This window comes from Lepidochelys olivacea (genome assembly GCF_965140295.1).
Source record: "Lepidochelys olivacea isolate rLepOli2 genome assembly, chromosome: 5".
Classification (NCBI taxonomy): domain Eukaryota; kingdom Metazoa; phylum Chordata; order Testudines; family Cheloniidae; genus Lepidochelys; species Lepidochelys olivacea.
The window spans coordinates 3162283-3181421 of NC_140415.1; the positions used below are offsets into that span (position 1 = coordinate 3162283).

The 19139-nt window shown below is 51.3% G+C and overlaps 1 protein-coding gene across 6 annotated transcripts; it reads right to left on the bottom strand.

Annotated features, from left to right (window-relative positions):
• Positions 1 to 358: 358 nt before the first annotated feature.
• Positions 359 to 17913, bottom strand: LOC311520734 (dynactin subunit 3-like). Of its 6 annotated transcripts, none has more exons than XR_014711689.1 (6): positions 17686 to 17905; positions 15153 to 15237; positions 13897 to 13983; positions 7094 to 7152; positions 5863 to 6009; positions 359 to 2734 (listed from the first exon to the last, which is right to left on the bottom strand). XR_014711689.1 is itself a non-coding variant. In XM_084628448.1 (5 exons), the coding sequence occupies exons 1-5, from the start codon at positions 17773 to 17775 to the stop codon at positions 6771 to 6773; spliced, it is 342 nt and encodes a 113-aa protein (XP_084484574.1). In that variant the 5' UTR covers positions 17776 to 17913; the 3' UTR covers positions 5871 to 6770. The 6 variants fall into 6 exon arrangements, 1 of the variants encoding a protein (XP_084484574.1); XR_014711691.1 differs by lacking the exon at positions 359 to 2734 and adding an exon at positions 6694 to 6791 and having other exon boundaries at positions 5869 to 6005; positions 17686 to 17911; XR_014711693.1 differs by lacking the exon at positions 359 to 2734 and adding an exon at positions 6694 to 6791 and having other exon boundaries at positions 5873 to 6009; positions 17686 to 17912.
• Positions 17914 to 19139: the final 1226 nt, after the last annotated feature.

The window sequence follows — 19139 nt, forward strand, 5'->3', positions numbered from 1 at the left end:
GCCAGTGCCCCTCACTCCCGACCCGCAGCCCCCTGCGACCCCAGCACTGGGCCCCCACCCCCACAGCTCTGCTAGTGCCCCTCAATCCCGATGTTAAACCATTTATGGTCTCTGAAGATCCTAAAGTATTTCTTGTGTGGGTACTTATCCATCCTCCCGCGGCCTAGTGAAATTTCAGCGCAGGTAATTATATCCTTCCTCCTCCCTTGCTGCTGCCGTTTCAACTGAGCTACCCAAACCCTACTGGATAGTGGTGTTGTGTGATGATGCAAAACAGCTTCTGCTTCCACGTAAGAGGTAGCTTATGTTGTCTTCTAAAAAGGAATTAGCTTAAAACAACACAGAGTCCGAGGGCATCTTAAAGACTAACAGATTTATTGGGGCATAAGCTTTCGGGGGTAAAAAACGCAGTTCTTCTGCTGCATGGGGTGAAAATTAGAGATGCAGGCACTATTATACTGACACATGAAGAGAAGGGAGTTACCTCCCCAATTAGCTGTTATTTGTAAAGCACTTGGAGGTACTCAGACACAAAGTACTATAGAAATGATAAAATAACAACCCTGCACCCGCTTAAGGAAGTTTTTCAGCTGCGGTGGTAAAGAGAAGAGGCCTGATAGCTTGTAAACAGAACATACAAAGCAAGTCTCTCTTTTTGACTTTTCCCACTGTAGAATTCCAGTTGAAAGAGTTAAAGGCAGATACTCATAGATACAGGCTCTGGCTACACTGTTGCAGCGCTGTAAAGTGCCATTCTCACCCAGGGGTGTGAAAAAACAGGCCCGAGTGCAGCAAGTTACAGTGCTGTAACACGCCTGTTAAACAGTGTCCCCTAGGGAGGGGGAGTACCAGGAGCCCTCTCTCCCAGCACTGGTGCATGACCACACTCGCACTCCAACGCGCTGCCGGGGGAGCACTCCCAGGGCAGTGATTTGACCTTTGGAGCGAGGCCATGCCCACAGCAAAATCCTTCGGGGCACTAATTACATTGCCCAGAGGGAGAGACTGCCTTGGAGATGTGCTGAACTGTAACCTAAGCCTGAGTGAGAATGAGTCTGTAGTCTAGTGGTTAGGGAGTCTACCTGGGAGGCGAGAGACCTGGGTGTGACGCTGTGTAATAAGATGACCATTTATACCTTTGACATTCATAGAATATCAGGGTTGGAAAGGACCTCAGGAGGTCATCTAGTCCAACCCCCTGCTCAATTTTGCCTCAAATCTTCTACAAAGTAGGGCACGTAAGGTGTCAGGGGAAAAATTCTGATTTGCTAAGTCTGATGATCCTGTTTATACGCATGTATCATTTTTGTATCAGAAGTTATGAATATTGGCTATGCACTGGCAACATATATACATATTTCAGAGTAGCAGCCATGTTAGTCTGTATTCGCAAAAAGAAAAAAGGAGGACTTGGGGCACCTTAGAGACTAACAAATGTACTGGGAGCATAAGCTTTCGTAAGCTAAAGCTCATTTCATCGGCTGCATCGTATTCCTAGGTAACACCCACCAGGTAAAATAGAAATTAAGGCCAGACAGCTATCTACTGATGGCACATCAAGGACACTTAGCTCTCACAATGGGACATAGAAGAAACTCACTCCACCCAGATAGCTCTTCCTGTGGACACATCAGCAAGAATATGGGCAATGGCTACCCCGAGAGTCATCAAGCTATGTAAGGACATGTGATATGCTCATGTAACCCTGGACTCCATCTTAGGCCAGTACCTTTCCCCAAGTAGAGACAGTACATTTCCAGGCATGTGGCAAAGGGTATAAAAGACCCTGGAGCTATCTCCATTTTGCCTCTTTCCTGCCCTGATTCTCTGGACTGGATTTACAACTAAAAGGAGAATTTGAACTATGGACTGAAGAGCTTCCAATCTTTTGGAAGTTACCACAGAGAGAGACTTTCCAAGCCAGCAGTCTATTCCATCACTGCTGCAAACCTGATAATAAGGACTTGTTAATGGTTAATAAATCATATACATACAAATAATTGCCAACTTTCTTCTTTTATGATTAAACTTTAGTTTTTAGTTACTCAAGAACTGGAATCAGCATGATTATTGGGTAAGATCTGAGGTATATATTGACCAGGCTAAGTGGCTGATCTATTGAGATTAGAAGGACCCTATGTTTGATTAAATTGGTTTTCAGTAACCACTCATCTTAGAATCCAGTATCTGGGTGATGAGACAAGGGCTGGAGTGTCTGAGGACACTGCATTTTTGACTTCTTGTTGACCAGTGTGGCGAGACAGAAGAAGTAGTTTACTTTTGTTGCTGGTTTGGTATGCTCCACTAAGAGAGCCACCACCAGTTTGGGGTGAGCCTGCCCTATTTCACAGGGGTTTGTCTGGAATTTGGCACTGTCAGCTGTGACCCACTGAGGCACAGGGACACTGGGTCCAGTCCCCCACTCCAATGACTCATTTAGCCAGAGCAGTTTATCAAAATGCATATTCTCCACACCTGGTGCCCCTCGACCCACCCTTAATTCGTGGGCTAACACTGTAGGTTCATCACTGAAGAACTGGTTCTTGAGAAGGTTTTTGAATGAGGGCATTTGAAAGCAGTACAAGAGAATCCACAGAGTGGACAGATGCGCTCTACCTGTGAAATAGTAGCTGGAAGGTTTGCAAAAGAAAAGAACGAAGGTCTCCAGTGATGGTCTCCCCTCTGTTCTGCCAAGTTCATATGTCTGACATTTCGCCAGAATCACTGGTGGCACCTGCAATTAACATATGAGCAGATTAACAGAGGCCAGACCTGACAACAAGCAGTGGGTTACAAGGCATTTCTAATGTTACAGATAGACCTATCAGTCTATCCATCCTATGTTCCTCATGATGGTATGACTGCCTAGGTGTCAAAGAAAAACAGTGGATACAATATCTCATGGCTGAATTCATCTCACAATATGATGTAGAGAACATCCCATGAAGAGCTCATGCGGAGATTAGCGTGGTATAAACGATGGGTAAAAATACAGAATGGGTTGATATCACACTCTTAAGGAAAAAATCAAGATCTCATCATTCACCTTTGGTCAAGGGCATCAATCAATGCAGAGGAAAAGATACTTCTCTGATACTTCTTAAAAAGTTCATAATAACATTACCGAAGACATCATGGTGTAGCAGCCGGGTAGAGGACAGGGATTCTGCTGACTCAGGTTATATCCCTGACTCTGCCACTGACATCCTGTTTGAACAGAGTCAGTAAGGAGGAGTAACTATACTGATATTTGTAAAGGTACTATGTAAGAGAAGACTGCTATTAGTATCCTTACCAATGTGCCCTCTAATGTTTTACATCCATGTGCAGAATGAATTTTGTTATGTGCACCAATATGGAGGGGATGTGGGGCGGGGAGGGGGCCGAGGGGTTTGGAATGCAGGAGAGGGCTCAGGGCTGGGGCAGAGGGTTGGGGTGCAGGGTGTGAGGGCTCCAGCTGGGGGTGTGGGCTCTGGCATGAAGCCAGAGATGAGGGGCTGGGGTGCAGGCTGCCCCAGGGCTGTGGTGGGGAGAGAGGCGCCTGTCCCCACCGCAGCCCCACCTGCCCAAACTTGCTCCCCGTCCACCCCCTACCTCTGTCCTCTCCAGGCCCTTGTGGCTCTGCCCCTGTGCAGCCCTTGATAGCCTGCTGCATGGCCACGCAGCTTAGGGAAAGCTTAGCTTGTAGCCTATTTTCAAAGCTGCAAAAAGACGTGTACACCGCAAGGTTTATAGGGTTTTGTACCTCTAGCTGCAGTTTAATTGTAACTACTATTGCCACTTTTTACCAGCACAAAGAGTATGTGTCATTTCAATGATTGCGTCGGATACCAAAAGTTTTCAACTATAAAAAACAATATCCAACAGTGTGTGCTACCTTCAATTTGGTTGGGAATGCACTCCGTCTTAAAGATGTCGATCAAATAATCAAGCAAAATTCCGTGTATCACCACAGACCAAATGCATGCAAGCCAGTAAAAAACACTGGGGGTGTGGGGGGAGGAGGAGGAGGAGGAAGAAGAGAGAGAAAGAAATTGAGACTCTCTACAATTTTATTCCTGTTTGTCAATATTTCAAGGAAAAAAGGCTTTCCAAATTTCCAAATGTGAAAATTGACCATCTGTAGTAAGAACCTACTGCCGGTAATTTAGCTCCCTCTGCTGGTTTTACACCAGCAATGCTCTGTCCCTGAGCACATCCTGACATCAAAAGTCTGAATGCCCAATCAAGCAAGCTGTTAACAGAGCGACTTTGACAAAATGCAGCTTCATTAGGAAGAGCAGGTGTTAGCACACAGCTGAGTTTTCAAAAAGAAAAAGATTTGGTAGGATAAGCTAGTTTAAACTAGTTTCAGAGTAGCAGCCGTGTTAGTCTGTATCTGCAAAAAGAAAAAGGAGGACTTCTGGCACCTTAGAGACTAACCAATTTATTTGAGCATAAATTTGTCTGTCTCTAAGGTGCCCCAAGTCCTCCTTTTTCTTTTTGCAGATACAGACTAACACGGCTGCTACTCTGAAACTAGTTTCGTCTCTAAGGTGCCACAAGAATTCCTTTTCTAGTTTAAAAGAACAGCAAATATTATAAACTTCTATACAGATATCGTTAAAGACATAAAAAGCGAACACCAGCGTTGTGGTGTGGCTTATTTATTTATTTGAAATAATCAGGTTTAGTGGAGGAGGTATGACAACATTCTTTTCAAATTACAATTGATTCCATTACTCCCATTTGTGTTAGTAAACCTGCATTTGAGGAAGGATTAAAGTTTCTGGGTAAGATTTCCAGAAGCACTTGGTGTTTGCTTATCTCCCCTTCACTGAAGTCAATGGGAGAACTTCAGCCGGAGCAGAGTTAAGCCAATGCTGACTGCTTTTGAAAAATATCCCACTCTGCATGTGAGGTGCTGAGTCACACACCTGGGCTATGTAAACCACTTGAATTCAAGTGGTAGGGCCTACACCCAACCCTCTGCCGCAGCCCTGAGCCTCCTCCCACATTCTGAACCCCTCAGCCCCACCCCCACCACACATCACCTCCATATTGGTTCACATAACAAAATTAATTCTGCACATGGATGGAAAAAGTTAGAGGGAACACTGGTCTTTCAAAGCTAAGGAATCCAAATATCAAGTTTCCATGATGGGAAGAGAAGGTTAAGTTTAAATACAAAATCCCACTAACTTGTAGTATTTTAAGATGTACTTATACAGTGTTTCCATCCAAGGATTTCCAAGCACTTGATAAAGAAAGCGAAGTATTGTCATCTCAGTTGTACAAATGGAACAATAAATGCATAAAGAGGTTAAGTGACATACCCACAGTCACAAAGCAAGTCAGTGGCAGGGTCGGGGATATAACCCAGCTTTCCTGACTCTCAATTCAATGCCTTATTCACTACACCACACTGCCTCTGTAATTATGTTTGCTATCCTGTAAGGGACATCTCAGGCCTCTAGATGCCATTTGGGACCAACTGTTGCAGGACTTTGCAACTCCAGATTATACATTTCCAGGAACAAGTAAAAACCTAAACAATTTCCTTGGAATAGTGCCCTCCACCTGGTAATGTTAAGAGTGTTCAGATACTGTCAGGGCACAGCAGTGAGCAAGCCCCTAGGGTGAGATTTTCAGAAGTGCTCCACACTGGCATAACTCTGACCACAAACTTCACTGGGAGCAATCTCCCACTGACTTCAATGGCAGCAGTGTCAGGCCAGCGCTGACAGCTTTTGAAAATCCCATTGCTAAAGGCCCTAGCAAGCACGAACAAGATCTCATTGGCTCGCAAAGGTATGGCAGGAAGCAGCGTAAGGAAATGGGGAGAGCTACAGAAAGGTCTAATACACAATTCCAGCCTCTTACATCTCTCCTGGGGTGTAGCTCTTCTCCATGATTTCTTTAGCTGTGTGGAGCATGCCATCAAACATGGTCCTGATGTCTGCGTGTAGATGTTGATACATCCGATGTTGCATTATCTTTGACTTGTTGCTTGTAATAAACTCTGACTGCCTTGAAAACGTGGAAAAACCCCCAGATATTAGATACCATTCAGCATCCAAAGAGAACAGGAGACTGCAAATACGCCCGTGCCTCTCTCTTCTTTGTTTGGATAGACAATCTTGCCCCATCATCCCCGTTTGAGTTTTCCTTGGTACCAGTTGTCAGGCTGCCTCTGGTGTATCTGGGACCTCTGCTGCAATAATGCACTGGGAGTGCGGTGGTTAACCTGAGGCTGTATGTGTGTGGACACCTCTGTCATCACCAGGGATGGAACCCAGGACCTACAGCTGCAAGAGCCCCTGTACTGCTTCAATAAAAGGGGTTAACTCTATTAGCTGAGTAAGCCAGCTCAAATCCTCCAAGTGGACTAGCTACTAGAAGGAGACAACCATGCACATTTAGCCAGAGAGTTGCAGTGACAACTCCACTGAAGTAGGAAATCAATTCATCATCAAGAAATCCTTCTTACCTCAGTGACTTTGGAACAGCTCTGTCAGAAAAGCAACCAAATACACTAACCACTAACACAGCCTCAGTGAAGACTTCTCAAGGAAGACAGGGCAAATGCTCCTTCCACTCCTTGCAATCAGATACAACATGCTCAATGGATTAGGCCTTGAGGCAGACACTTTACCTAGTGCTGTAAGCTGAGCTGCTTATTTTATTTTAACTGATGTTCAGATTCCCACCCACCTGAACTGGGAAGGGGACTGTAGTTGGGTGGTGGTTGTCTCTCCCTCTCTGCGTCGGAAGGAGGCCACACTGCCTCACTATGCCATCGGGATCTCAGCCTAGTATTGGGGGTAATTAGCAGTTAGACATTAGTATCCCCACTGCAGTTTTTAAAAAAGCCACCCAAAGCTATTTGTACACTGAGATGTTCCTGAGCAGAGATCTCGTGTGACTCCTGGCAAATTCCATGATTTGGACAAACTGAAAAGAACGTAATGGAAAGAAAAAAATACTGATAATCTTAACTAGAATGGCTCTAGTCTGTGCTACTAATTACCCCATCCTTGCCCACGAATTACCTACGATTAACAAAAGGCCCCATCCCTGCCCATTGAAGATTAACCATAAGTATTCATGCTACCTGCTGCTGCATGTGGATTTGAGCAAGTCGCTGCAGTTTGGCAGCATGGTCAGGAGCAGCTGCAAAGCACACAGAACAAAAGAACAAAAACTGCTTAGTTTTTACATCCAGGAAATTTGCAGTTACCAAAGTAGAGACAACTGTGTAAAAGCATATTTAAAGTGTTTCTATTGGGATTAATTTAATACACTTCTTTGTCAGAGGAAGCACATTACAGCTCAGAATGCCCTGAAGAGAAATACTGCTGGCCACCATACCACCACTGGTTACTGCCACTTTACTGCAAAGTAAGTGAAATGCCAACATTTTAGTTGTTTGTGTACACGCTGATCAGAACCAACTGAAAACAACTTTCCAAAGTCACCCCTCTGCTGCTTCTGGGGCCGTGAGATATGGGTCCCAAGCTGAGGATTAGATGCCCAAGAGACTTGTATGAAGCATGCAGATGGATTACTATATGTGAATATTACTGATAAGCAACTGCATGGAGACTAGAGAGACCTCACTGTGCAAGGGGCAGGGATACTAAGTGAACAGGAAGCTACCCCTTAGAATGGAGACTTTCTACTGAGTTTTTCCCTATAACATTCTAAGGATTCTCTAAAGTGTGTATCTGTTGGCCTACACTTTCCCTCATAGTTACACTGGCTCACTTGACCAGCATCTCAGGAATATTTAACAGTCCAGCAAGTATAACATGGCTCTGGGGTCACTGAAATTCATCCTTCCTGTACAGTGGGAGTATCGTAGCCAGGAGAATATATTCAAGCCCATAGAATCATAGAATATCAGGGTTGGAAGGGACCTCAGGAGGTCATCTAGTCCAACCCCCTGCTCAAAAGCAGGACCAATCCCCAATTAAATCATCCCAGCCAGGCCTTTGTCAAGCCTGACCTTAAAAACTTCTAAGGAAGGAGATTCCACCACCTCCCTAGGCAACACATTCCAGTGTTTCACCACCCTCTTAGTGAAAAAGTTTTTCCTAATATCCAATCTAAACCTCCCCCACTGCAACTTGAGACCATTACTCCTTGTCCTGTCATCAGCTACCACTGAGAACAGCCTAGAGCCATCCTCTTTGGAACCACCTCTCAGGTAGTTGAAAGTAGCTCTCAAATCCCCCCTCATTCTTCTCTTGTGCAGACTAAAGAATCCCAGTTCCCTCAGCCTCTCCTCATAAATCATGTGTTCCAGACCCCTAATCATTTTTGTTGCCCTTCGCTGGACTCTCTCCAATTTATCCACATCCTTCTTGTAGTGTGGGGACCAAAACTGGACACAGTACTCCAGATGAGGCCTCACCAATGTCGAATAGAGGGGAACGATCACGTCCCTCGATCTGCTCGCTATGCCCCTACTTATACATCCCAAAATGCCATTGGCCTTCTTGGCAACAAGGGCACACTGCTGGCTCATATCCAGTTTCTCGTCCACTGTCACCCCTAGGTCCTTTTCCGCAGAACTGCTGCCTAGCCATTCGGTCCCTAGTCTGTAGCGGTGCATTGGGTTCTTCCCTCCTAAGTGCAGGACCCTGCACTTATCCTTATTGAACCTCATCAGATTTCTTTTGGCCCAATCCTCCAATTTGTCTAGGTCCCTCTGTATCCTATCCCTGCCCTGCAGCGTATCTACCTCTACTCCCAGTTTAGTATCATCCGCAAATTTGCCAAGAGTGCAATCCACACCATCCTCCAGATCATTTATGAAGATATTGAACAAAACCGGCCCCACGACCGACCCCTGGGGCACTCCACTTGACACCGGCTGCCAACTAGACATGGAGCCATTGATCACTACCCGTTGAGCCCGACAATCTAGCCAACTTTCTACCCACCCTATAGTGCATTCATCCAGCTCATACTTCCTTAACTTGCTGACAAGAATATTGTGGGAAACCGTGTCAAAAGCTTTGCTAAAGTCAAGAAACAATACATCCACTGCTTTCCCTTCATCCACAAAACCAGTAATCTCATCATAGAAGGCGATTAGATTAGTCAGGCATGACCTTCCCTTGGTGATTCCATGCTGTCTGTTCCTGATCACTTTCCTCTCATGCAAGTGCTTCAGGATTGATTCTTTGAGGACCTCCTCCATGATTTTTCCGGGGACTGAGGTGAGGCTGACTAGCCTGTAGTTCCCAGGATCCTCCTTCTTCCCTTTTTTAAAGATGGGCACTACATTAGCCTTTTTCCAGTCATCCGGGACTTCCCCCGTTCGCCACGAGTTTTCAAAGATAAGGGCCAATGGCTCTGTAATCACAGCCGCCAATTCCTTTAGCACTCTCGGATGCAACTCGTCCGGCCCCTTGGACTTGTGCACGTCCAGCTTTTCTAAATAGTCCCTAACCACCTCTTTCTCCACAGAGGGCTGGCCATCTATTCCCCATGTTGTGATGCCCAGCGCAGCAATCTGGGAGCTGATCTTGTTTGTGAAGACAGAGGCAAAAAAAGCATTGAGTACATTAGCTTTTTCCACATCCTCTGTCACTAGGTTGCCTCCCTCATTCAGTAAGGGGCCCACACTTTCCTTGGCTTTCTTCTTGTTGCCAACATACCTGAAGAAACCCTTCTTGTTACTCTTAACATCTCTTGCTAGCTGCAGCTCCAGGTGCGATTTGGCCCTCCTGATTTCATTCCTACATGCCCGAGCAATATTTTTATACTCTTCCCTGGTCATATGTCCAACCTTCCACTTCTTGTAAGCTTTTTTTTTATGTTTAAGATCCGCTAGGATTTCACCGTTAAGCCAAGCTGGTCGCCTGCCATATTTACTATTCTTTGGACACATTGGGATGGTTTGTCCCTCTAACCTCAACAGGGATTCCTTGAAATACAGCCAGCTCTCCTGGACTCCTTTCCCCTTCATGTTCGTCCCCCAGGGGATCCTACCCATCCATTCCCTGAGGGAGTCGAAGTCTGCTTTCCTGAAGTCCAGGGTCCGTATCCTGCTGCTTACCTTTCTTCCCTGTGTCAGGATCCTGAACTCAACCAACTCATGGTCACTGCCTCCCAGATTCCCATCCACTTTTGCTTCCCCTACTAATTCTTGCTGGTTTGTGAGCAGCAGGTCAAGAAAAGCTCCCCCTCTAGTTGGCTCCTCTAGCACTTGCGCCAGGAAATTGTCCCCTATGCTTTCCAAAAGCTTCCTGGACTGTCTATGCACCGCTGTATTGCTCTCCCAGCAGATATCAGGAAAATTAAAGTCACCCATGAGAACCAGGGCGTGCGATCTAGTAGCTTCCGTGAGCTGCCGGAAGAAAGCCTCATCCACCTCATCCCCCTGGTCCGGTGGTGTATAGCAGACTCCCACCACTACATCACTCTACATCACCCATGTTGCTGAAGAGGACTGCCATGCCACATTCTGCATTTGTTCTGCATGCTGCTGCACTGCTTTAGTCTTCCTAGACTGCAAACTCTTCAGAGCTGGAAACTCTTACAATAGTTTCCGGTTAGTTGAGGCAGACAGCTAGAGAACACGAAAGCTCATGCTCAAATAAATTGGTTAGTCTCTAAGGTGCCACAAGTACTCCTTTTCTTTTTTTAAAAACAGCATTTCCACACACTTCTAAGCACGAAGGGTAACAAAAGAGAGGCCACTGGTCTTTGCTAACATCAAGACAGCAGCTACGAAAAGGTAGCTTGCAAATGAGCACGTGTTACCTTTGATGTGGCAGGCGACCAGCTTGACTTAACAGTGGAATCCTTGCTGCTCTTAAACACAAAAAAGGAGCTTACAAGAAGTGGAAGATTGGACAAATGACCAGGGAAGAGTATAAAAATATTGCTCAGGCATGCAGGAGTGAAATCCAGAAGGCCAAATCACACATGGAGGTGCAGCTAGCAAGAGATGTTAAGAGTAACAAGAAGGGTTTCTTCAGGTACGTTAGAAACAAGAAGAAAGTCAAGGAAAGTGTGGGCCCCTTACTGAATGAGGGAGGCAACCGTCTGACAGAGGACGTGGAAAAAGCTAATGTACTCAATGCTTTTTTTGCCTTTGTCTTCGCGAACAAGGTCAGCTCTCAGACTGCTGCACTGGGCAGCACAGCATGGGGAGGAGGTGACCAGCCCTCTGTGGAGAAAGAAGTAGTTCGGGACTATTTAGAAAAGCTGGACGAGCATAAGTCCATGGGGCTGGATGCGCTGCATCCGAGAGTGTTAAAGGAATTGGCGGATGTGATTGCAGAGCCATTGGCCCTTATCTTTGAAAACTCATGGCAACCGGGGGAGGTCCCGGAAGACTGGAAAAAGGCTAATGTAGTGCCCATCTTTAAAAAAGGGAAGAAGGAGGATCCTGGGAAATACAGGCCAGTCAGCCTCGCCTCAGTCCCTGGAAAAATCATGAAGCAGGTCCCCAAGGAATCAATTCTGAAGCACTTAGAGGAGAGGAAAGTGATCAGGAACAGTCAACATGGATTCACCAAGGGCAAGTCATGCCTGACTAATCTAATTGCCTTCTATGATGAGATAACTGGCTCTGTGGATGAGGGGAAAGCAGTGGACCTGTTGTTCCTTGACTTTAGCAAAGCTTTTGACACGGTCTCCCACAGTATTCTTGCCAGTAAGTTAAAGTAGTATGGGCTGGATGAATGGACTATAAGGTGGATAGAAAGTTGGCTAGATTGTCGGGCTCAACGGATAGTGATCAATGGCTCCATGTCTAGTTGGCAGCTGATATCCAGTGGAGTGCCCCAGGGGTCGGTCCTGGGGCCGGTTTTGTTCAATATCTTCATAAATGATCTGGAGGATGGTGTGGATTGCACTCTCAGCAAATTTGCAGATGACACTAAACTGGGAGGAGAGGTAGATATGCTGGAGGGTAGGGACAGGATACAGAGGGACCTAGACAAATTGGAGGATTGGGCCAAACGAAATCTGATGAGGTTCAACAAGGACAAGTGCAGAGTCCTGCACTTAGGATGGAAGAATCTCATGCACCTCTACAGACTAGGGATCGAATGGCTAGGCAGCAGTTCGGCAGAAAAGGACTTAGGGGTTACAGTGGATGAGAAGCTGGATATGAGTCAACAGTGTGCCATTGTTGCCAAGAAGGCCAATGGCATTTTGGGATGTATAAGTAGGGGCATTGCCAGCAGATCGAGGGACGTGATTGTTCCCCTCTATTCGACATCGGTGAGGCCTCATCTGGAGTACTGTGTCCTGTTTTGGGCCCCACACTACAAAAAGGATGTGGAAAAATTGGGAAGAGTCCAGCGGAGGGCAACAGAAGTGATTAGGGGACTGGAACACATGACTTATGAGGAGAGGCTGAGGGAACTGGGTTTGTTTAGTCTGCACAAGAGAAGAATGAGGGGGGATTTGATAGCTGCTTTCAACTACCTGAAAGGGAGTTCCAGAGAGGATGGCTCTGGACTGTTCTCAGTGGTAGCAGATGACAGAACGAGGAGCAATGGTCTCAAGTTGCAGTGGGGGAGGTTTAGGTTGGATATTAGGAAAAACTATTTCACTAGGAGGGTGGTGAAGCACTGGAATGCGTTACTTAGGGAGGTGGTGGAATCTCCTTCCTTAGAAGTTTTTAAGGTCAGGCTTGACAAAGGCCTGGCTGGGATGATTTAGTTGGGGATTGGTCCTGCTTTGAGCAGGGGGTTGGACTAGATGACCTCCTGAGATCCCTTCCAACCCTGATGTTCTATGATGATTCTATGATTCTGTGTGTGCACTGTCCAAGAACGGCTGGAGGTTGTTCACCTGTTCCAGAAGGGCGGCTTGGGAAAGAATAAACTGCTCCTCCGGTTTAAAAGACAGAGAAGGAGAAGTTTAAGTCAAACACTATTTCAGCTTTCCACAGATGAGAAAAAATAAGTTGATTAATTGGCCTGGTTCAGCTTCCCCTTCTCATAAGGCAATCAAACCTACACGCAGCAGAAAGACTTCACCACAACGATACTGTGGGTTACTATCACACCTTCCAACCAATCAAGGATCTCTGTGCCTTTCGCAAACATCCCCCACCCTTTTCTGGGGTAGCTATTATCAGATGGGGAAACAGAAGCTCAAAGGCAGCACACAGTACATAAAAGGGAAGAACCAGGAGCAGAAGCCAGGATGTTCCTCACTGAGCTAGCAATGGAAAAAGCACGTTTTTGCTCTTTCATTGGCTCAGTTGTTGAGCCCCATTAAAAGTCAACCTCGTGGCTCCGACTCTCCCTTGCTTACACCAATAAGAATCGGGGACAACGCCACTGGAGATAATGGAGTTACACACGCCTACCACAGGAGAGGGGCGACTCAGGTCCCCTGTGAGAGAGCAGGGCAGGGTTAGAAGTTCAATACTTATGAACACTGAAGTATATATATTGTGATGTTTAAGAGCAGTTTTGTTACCATAACAGTTGGTAGACATAGGGAAACAATTCCACACACCCCTTCTCCACCCCCCCTCCACCCCGCAAAGCTTCTGACCAAAGGCTAGACAGACTCAGAGAGAGTCAAGGTCCATTACTCATTCAGGGAAGGCCTTTGGTAGCGAGAAAAGCACTCCTCATGCAGGAACTAGTTCCACGGTGCCAGTTGCATTCCAAGTGCTTGCCAGGGAGCCAGACTGGGGACTGAACCAGGCTTGTTCTTCCCTGTACAATTCATACTGTAGTTTCTCCAGTTCTGATCTTTTACTGAAGCATTGGCCAGTTTACAGGGGAAGATGAGAAGCCAAATGAGGCATTTCCGTCCTAAGCCCATGATTAAAAGAGAGATGGACAGGTGCATTCAGTTAAGATCTCCCTCACCCTGCTTGTCTTGAGAGCTTTTGGGGAATGAGCATACTCCTTTCATTTCATGACATGCCTGCTAAGATGAACTGCAGTTTCATGGCATCGGGAACAGCCATTCGATCAATGTACTGAGGATCCAGGTATTTTGTTAAATCTTCAACTAAGATCAGAAGTAGGTTACAGGGAGGGAGAGAGAGAAGTGATTAGTTCTGGAAGTACTGCCAGTCGCAACTTCCTACTTACTACAAAATTTTGCTAAAAAGAATCAGCAGCTATAGTATTTCTATAGTACCATGAACTTTCACAGCATTTTATAGACCACTTGAATGACATACTCTGCCTCAAAGAGCTTACAAATCTGAGCTGACTAACTAGTTTAGACAACAATCCAGATGTAGGAAGATGCAGAGGCATCCTCAGTGGGGGATCGGAGAGGAATGGCTTTTGACTCAACAGTACAAAGTCGCTGCTGCACCAAGCCTGTAAGTTTCCTTATTTGATTTTATTTTAAAGAAGTGTGTACTCACATGGCCCAACGCCAATAGGCACCCATTATTTACACAAGGTCCCACTAACCTTCTAAGTATTACATTAGCCAATTTTAAATTCAACTGCAGAGGTCACAATTCATTCTTTAAAGGGAAGGCACAGAGCGAGTGCTCCCTTTCCATCATGTGGCCTGCTACTTCCCCTGCCCTCTGAAATGTCTTTCCTTTACACATGCAAGTCTTGCTTTCTGAAGCTGGCCGAGGGTGTGCTGAAGTGGCACCAGTGTCCTCTCCAGGCACAGCATGCCGTTTCTGCGACATCTCTCCTCTGATACAAAAATCCCAAGGTTGCTTGCAATCGGAGTTGTCCTTGATAGACGCAGCGGGGAGTAATAAGCTCCAATGCCAGTGAGAAGTCAAAGCCCATGATTTTCTGCAGGTGCACATACACTGAATATGTACTACCCCTTGCTGATAACACCAGACCTGATGGGCTGCAGATTTCTAGGGGGATCTGATCACAGTGGGTAGAATGCACAGTCCTAGGGAAGGAATAAAGCTGAAACCTTAGATTTTAGATCTCTGATAATGGAACAGAAACCAAAGTAGATGCCTTACTCTCACAAGGTACACCCCACTCAAGAGAGCTGCCAGCTTGTCTACTCAGTCATAATTAGCTCCTTTGGAGGCAAAGGAAGGTTGTTTTTAAACCCACTGCAAAACACACCTCAAATGATCTCAGACAGGCCACCCAACAAGACCACCACATAAAATACAATTTGGATCTAAATCCTGGGGGTAAAAAAAAACCGCAACACACAAATGCTGGATGAATACTTACTTTTCTTATACAAAATTTTAATCCTCTCTCTTTTGCTTGTAATGTTCCCCAGAGCCACCTGAACTTTCACCAAACCATCTGCTGCCTAGAAGGTAAGAGATGGTATAAACCAAACAGGGATTAAGTGACACTTCTATGATCCCACAACTAAACTGTCAGGAACAGACCAGCAGTGACAGGAGATAAAATGTCTATTTAAAACGGATGAATGCATCCGATGAAGTGAGCTGTAGCTCACAAAAGCTTATGCTCAAATAAATTGGTTAGTCTCTAAGGTGCCACACGTCCTCCTGCTCTTTTTGCGAACACAGACTGACACGGCTGCTGCTCTGAAACCTATTTAAAACGGTTTCAGCTACTAACATTCACAGGCAGCATAGTTCAAGGAGCTGCCCGAATGGTGACATGACCTTAGGAGGGGCTGCTAAACAGAGCCCGTGTTGTACCCCAGAGGGGGCGGCAATTCAGAAGTAAACGAAGCAGCCCCGAGCCAGGCAGCCCGTCGGGGCACTGGGACAAAAGGCCCCGCACTAGTCCTCCTGCCCCCCGTGCAGGGCCTGCCCCCCCGGCCCGGGAGCGCTCTGCCCGCCGGGGAGCATCGCTGGGGGCAGGAGTGGAGCGAGCAAGGCCCTGGAGGAGAACCCGCAGCCGGGGGGGGGCTCATGGCCGCGCTCCTGAAGGAACCAACAGCCAAAGCTTGGCGCCCCCCCCGGGCCCAATCCCCGCCCCCCAGGAGCCTCCCCCCCCCCGGGCCCAATCCCCGCCCCCCAGGAGCCTCCCCCCCCCCCCCCGGCCAATCCCCGCCCCCCACGAGCCTCCCCCCCCCCCCGGCCAATCCCCGCCCCCCACGAGCCTCCCCCCCCCCCGGCCAATCCCCGCCCCCCACGAGCCTCCCCCCCCCCCCGGCCAATCCCCGCCCCCCACGAGCCTCCCCCCCCCCCCGGCCAATCCCCGCCCCCCACGAGCCTCCCCCCCCCCCCGGCCAATCCCCGCCCCCCACGAGCCTCCCCCCCCCCGGCCAATCCCCGCCCCCCACGAGCCTCCCCCCCCCCCCGGCCAATCCCCGCCCCCCACGAGCCTCCCCCCCCCCCGGCCAATCCCCGCCCCCCACGAGCCTCCCCCCCCCCCCGGCCAATCCCCGCCCCCCACGAGCCTCCCCCCCCCCCGGCCAATCCCCGCCCCCCACGAGCCTCCCCCCCCCCCGAGCCTCCCCCCCCCGGCCAATCCCCGCCCCCCACGAGCCTCCCCCCCCCCCGGCCAATCCCCGCCCCCCACGAGCCTCCCCCCCCCCCCGGCCAATCCCCGCCCCCCACGAGCCTCCCCCCCCCGGCCAATCCCCGCCCCCCACGAGCCTCCCCCCCCCCCCGGCCAATCCCCGCCCCCCACGAGCCTCCCCCCCCCCCCGAGCGTCCCCCCCCCCCGGCCAATCCCCGCCCCCCACGAGCCTCCCCCCCCCCGGCCAATCCCCGCCCCCCACGAGCCTCCCCCCCCCCCGAGCGTCCCCCCCCCGGCCAATCCCCGCCCCCCACGAGCCTCCCCCCCCCCCGGCCAATCCCCGCCCCCCACGAGCCTCCCCCCCCCCCCCGGCCAATCCCCGCCCCCCACGAGCCTCCCCCCCCCCCGGCCAATCCCCGCCCCCCACGAGCCTCCCCCCCCCCCCGGCCAATCCCCGCCCCCCACGAGCCTCCCCCCCCCCCGGCCAATCCCCGCCCCCCACGAGCCTCCCCCCCCCCCCGGCCAATCCCCGCCCCCCACGAGCCTCCCCCCCCCCGGCCAATCCCCGCCCCCCACGAGCCTCCCCCCCCCCCGGCCAATCCCCGCCCCCCACGAGCCTCCCCCCCCCCGGCCAATCCCCGCCCCCCACGAGCCTCCCCCCCCCCCGAGCCTCCCCCCCCCGGCCAATCCCCGCCCCCCACGAGCCTCCCCCCCCCCCCGGCCAATCCCCGCCCCCCACGAGCCTCCCCCCCCCCCCGGCCAATCCCCGCCCCCCACGAGCCTCCCCCCCCCCCCCCGGCCAATCCCCGCCCCCCACGAGCCTCCCCCCCCCCCCGGCCAATCCCCGCCCCCCACGAGCCTCCCCCCCCCCGGCCAATCCCCGCCCCCCACGAGCCTCCCCCCCCCCCGGCCAATCCCCGCCCCCCACGAGCCTCCCCCCCCCCCCGGCCAATCCCCGCCCCCCACGAGCCTCCCCCCCCCCCGAGCCTCCCCCCCCCGGCCAATCCCCGCCCCCCACGAGCCTCCCCCCCCCCCCGGCCAATCCCCGCCCCCCACGAGCCTCCCCCCCCCCCCGGCCAATCCCCGCCCCCCACGAGCCTCCCCCCCCCCCGGCCAATCCCCGCCCCCCGGCGCTGCTGCGGGGCAATGCGGAGGCTGGAGCCACCCGCCCCTGGAGCGGCGCAAGGCCCCGAGCCGCAGGGTCCGCCCGGGCCCAGCCCAGGGGCCCTGGATGGTCCCTGGTGGGGGGAGCCGGCCCCGCAGCGGGGGCCACACACAGGCCGGGGGGCGGGTGCTGAGGGGCCCGCCCAGCCCCCACCTTGCGCGGCCCCACCCGGGCCGCCCCGGCCCCGAACACCCGCCGCTCCAGCGCCTCCACCCGGTCCTGCAGCGCCCCGACCGCCGCCATCTTGTCCACACCCGGCCGGCCGGAAGCGGGGGCGGGACTCCCCCGTGACAGGAGCCAATCGAACGCGGCCTCTCCAGAATTGACGGGCGAAGGCAGGGGCGGTTAAATCCGATGATCTGTTCCAGCCTGCCCTGCTCCCCCAGCTCCAAGCGTTGCCATGGAGATGATCAGTCCCAGCATGCCCTGCTCCCCCAGCTCCAAGCGTTGCCATGGAGATGATCAGTCCCAGCATGCCCTGCTCCCCCAGCTCCAAGCGTTGCCATGGAGATGGTCAGTCCCAGCCTGCCCTGCTCCCCAGCTCCAAGCGTTGCCATGGAGATGGTCAGTCCCAGCATGCCCTGCCCCCCAGCTCCAAGCGTTGCCATGGAGATGATCAGTCCCAGCCTGCCCTGCTCCCCCAGCTCCAATCGTTGCCATGGAGATGATCAGTCCCAGCATGCCCTGCTCCCCAGCTCCAAGCGTTGCCATGGAGATGATCAGTCCCAGCATGCCCTGCTCCCCAGCTCCAAGCGTTGCCATGGAGATGATCAGTCCCAGCATGCCCTGCTCCCCAGCTCCAAGCGTTGCCATGGAGATGGTCAGTCCCAGCATGCCCTGCTCCCCCAGCTCCAAGCGTTGCCATGGAGATGGTCAGTCCCAGCATGCCCTGCTCCCCCAACTCCGAGTGTTGCCATGGAGATGATCGGTCCCAGCATGCCCTGCTCCCAGTGTTGCCATGGCGACAGCGTCCCGGGCCTGCCCTGCGCTGTCAGCCCGGGCTCCCCTCCGGCGCTGAGCTCCGCGCCCCGGGGCTGTGCTGGGCCCCGGCGGGGCGCGCTCCTGTCAGCCCGGCGCCTGTGGGGCCGAGGGCTCCCCCCGTCCCGGGGCTGAGCTCCTCGGGGCTCCCCGCGAGCGGCCCGGCGGCTCTTGGCCCCGCCGCAGGCCCCGGAGCCGGGGAAGGAGGCGTGGAGCCGAACGACGTCGGAGCCTTCGCGGAGCCAAAGCGAAGCAGACGCGGCGGGGCCCGTAACTGCGGCCGCGTACAGGCGTCGGGATCCGTCACCGGCCGCATGCGGGCCCGGCTGGGGCCCGTGGCGGCGAAAGGCTCCGGGAGCTGGGAGACGCCGTTGCGGCCCACCACGGTAGCATTTACTTTGAGAAAGGGGAACGTCACAGAAATGAGGTAGTGCCTTCAAAGGAAATTAAAAAGCTACAGCGCAAAAAGCGAAGTCCCTGCAAGCTGCGTGGGAACTTTTTAAAGACACCGTACTAGAGGCTCAACTTAAATGGGTAGCCCAAATTAAAAAACAACATAATAAGAGACCCGAAAGAGTGTCACCGTGGCTAAACAAAGTAAAAGAAGCAGCGAGAGGCAAAAAGGCATC